The sequence below is a fragment of the Lagopus leucura genome, unplaced genomic scaffold (assembly GCF_019238085.1).
Source record: "Lagopus leucura isolate 7727_CA_CO unplaced genomic scaffold, USGS_WTPT01 33981-0_obj-0_obj, whole genome shotgun sequence".
Lineage (NCBI taxonomy): Eukaryota > Metazoa > Chordata > Aves > Galliformes > Phasianidae > Lagopus > Lagopus leucura.
This window is the reverse complement of record NW_024968502.1, coordinates 432-1,914: the sequence shown is the minus strand read 5'-3', so window position 1 is coordinate 1,914 and position 1,483 is coordinate 432. Positions and strand designations below refer to the sequence as shown.

At 65.5% G+C, this 1,483-nt stretch overlaps 1 protein-coding gene across 1 annotated transcript; it reads right to left on the bottom strand.

The window, feature by feature from the left end:
* Positions 1 to 7: 7 nt before the first annotated feature.
* On the bottom strand, positions 8 to 1,359 carry LOC122193687 (nuclear receptor subfamily 4 group A member 1-like; the record flags this gene model as incomplete). The annotated part of the gene is made up of 1 exon (XM_042894549.1): positions 8 to 1,359. A coding segment is annotated over one exon (294 nt), but the record flags the coding sequence as incomplete, so codon positions are not given.
* Positions 1,360 to 1,483: the final 124 nt, after the last annotated feature.

Sequence of the window (1,483 nt, the reverse complement as noted above, 5' to 3'; positions counted from 1 at the left end):
GGGGGGGTTGGCAGTGGCCCCAGTGGGGTACCTGGGTGTCCCCATGGGGTCTGACCCCAAGGATTGGCATTGACCCCCCAGGGGTGTCCAGGTGTCCCCAGGGGGTCCCCATGGAGCGTGACCCCAGGGGCCGGCAGTGTCCCCAGCAGGGTGCCTGGGTGTCTCCATGGGGCACCTGCATGTCCCCATAGGGCTGGTATTGTCCCCGTGGGTTGTGACACTGGAGGCTGGCGCTGGCCCCAGTGGGGTACCCAGGTGTCCCCAATGGAGTGTGACCCCAAGAGCCGGCATTGATCCCAATGGGGAGTGACTGTGGGGACTGGCATTGTCCCCACTGGGGTGTCCAGATGTCCCCAGGGGTTACCAAGGTGTCCCTATGGAGTGTGACCCCAGGGGCTGGCATTGTCCCCGTGGGGTACGCGGGTGTCCCCATGGGATGTGACCCAGGGGGGCTGGCACTGTCCCCCCTAGGATGCCTGGATGTCCCCATGGGGAGTGATCTGGGGGCTGCCATTGTCCCCATGTGGTACCTGGGTGTCCCTATGGAGCGTGACCCCAGGGGCTGGCACCGTCCCCATGGGTCTCCCCATAGGACATGACTTGGAGCATCCCCATGGGGTCTGACCCCAAGGGCCGTCATCGTCCCCAGTGGGGCGGTGACCCCAGGGGCTGGCATTGTCCCCATGGAGTACCCACGTGTCCCATGGGATACCCAGGTGTCCCTATGGAGTGTGACCCAGGGGGCTGGCACTGTCCCCATGGGGTACCCAGATGTCCACATGGGATGTGACCCTGGGTGCCACCAATGGGATGTGACCCAGGGGGGCTGGCACTGTCCCCCCTAGGATGCAAGGGGAGCGATCTGGGGGCTGCCATTGTCCCCATGGGGTACCTGGGTGTCCCTGCAGAGTGTGACCCCAGGGGCTGGCACCGTCCCCATGTGTCTCCCCATAGGACATGACCTGGAGCATCCCCATGGGGTCTGACCCCAAGGGCCGTCCATCCCCGGTGGGGCGGCAGCATCCCCAGCAAGGCATCCCCATGGGGCGTCCCCAGCAGGAGCCCTCAGAAGGGCAGCGTGTCCATGAAGATTTTATCCACGATGGGCGGCGGCGGCACCAGGTCCTCCAGCTTCAGGTAGAAGATGCGCTGCAGGCCCTGCGTGCACAGCGTGCGCAGCTCAGGCAGTTTGCCCAGCAGTTTGGACAGGCAGCCCGGCCGGCCTGGCTCCCCCGCGGCCACGTGGTCCTTCAGGCAGCCCACGATTCGGTTCTGCAGCTCCTCCACACGTTTCGGTTCCTTCAGGCCGTGGCGGTCTGGGAAAGGGGCAGGGAGTGAGGCTGGGGGAGCCAAGGGAGCTCAGGGTGGGATGGGTGGAATTGTCCCCGGTTCCCCATAGCACGACCCCAGGTGTCCCTCTGGCACATCCCCTATGCCATGACCCCAAATGTCCCCTATGGAACGTCCCCAGGTGTCCCCATGG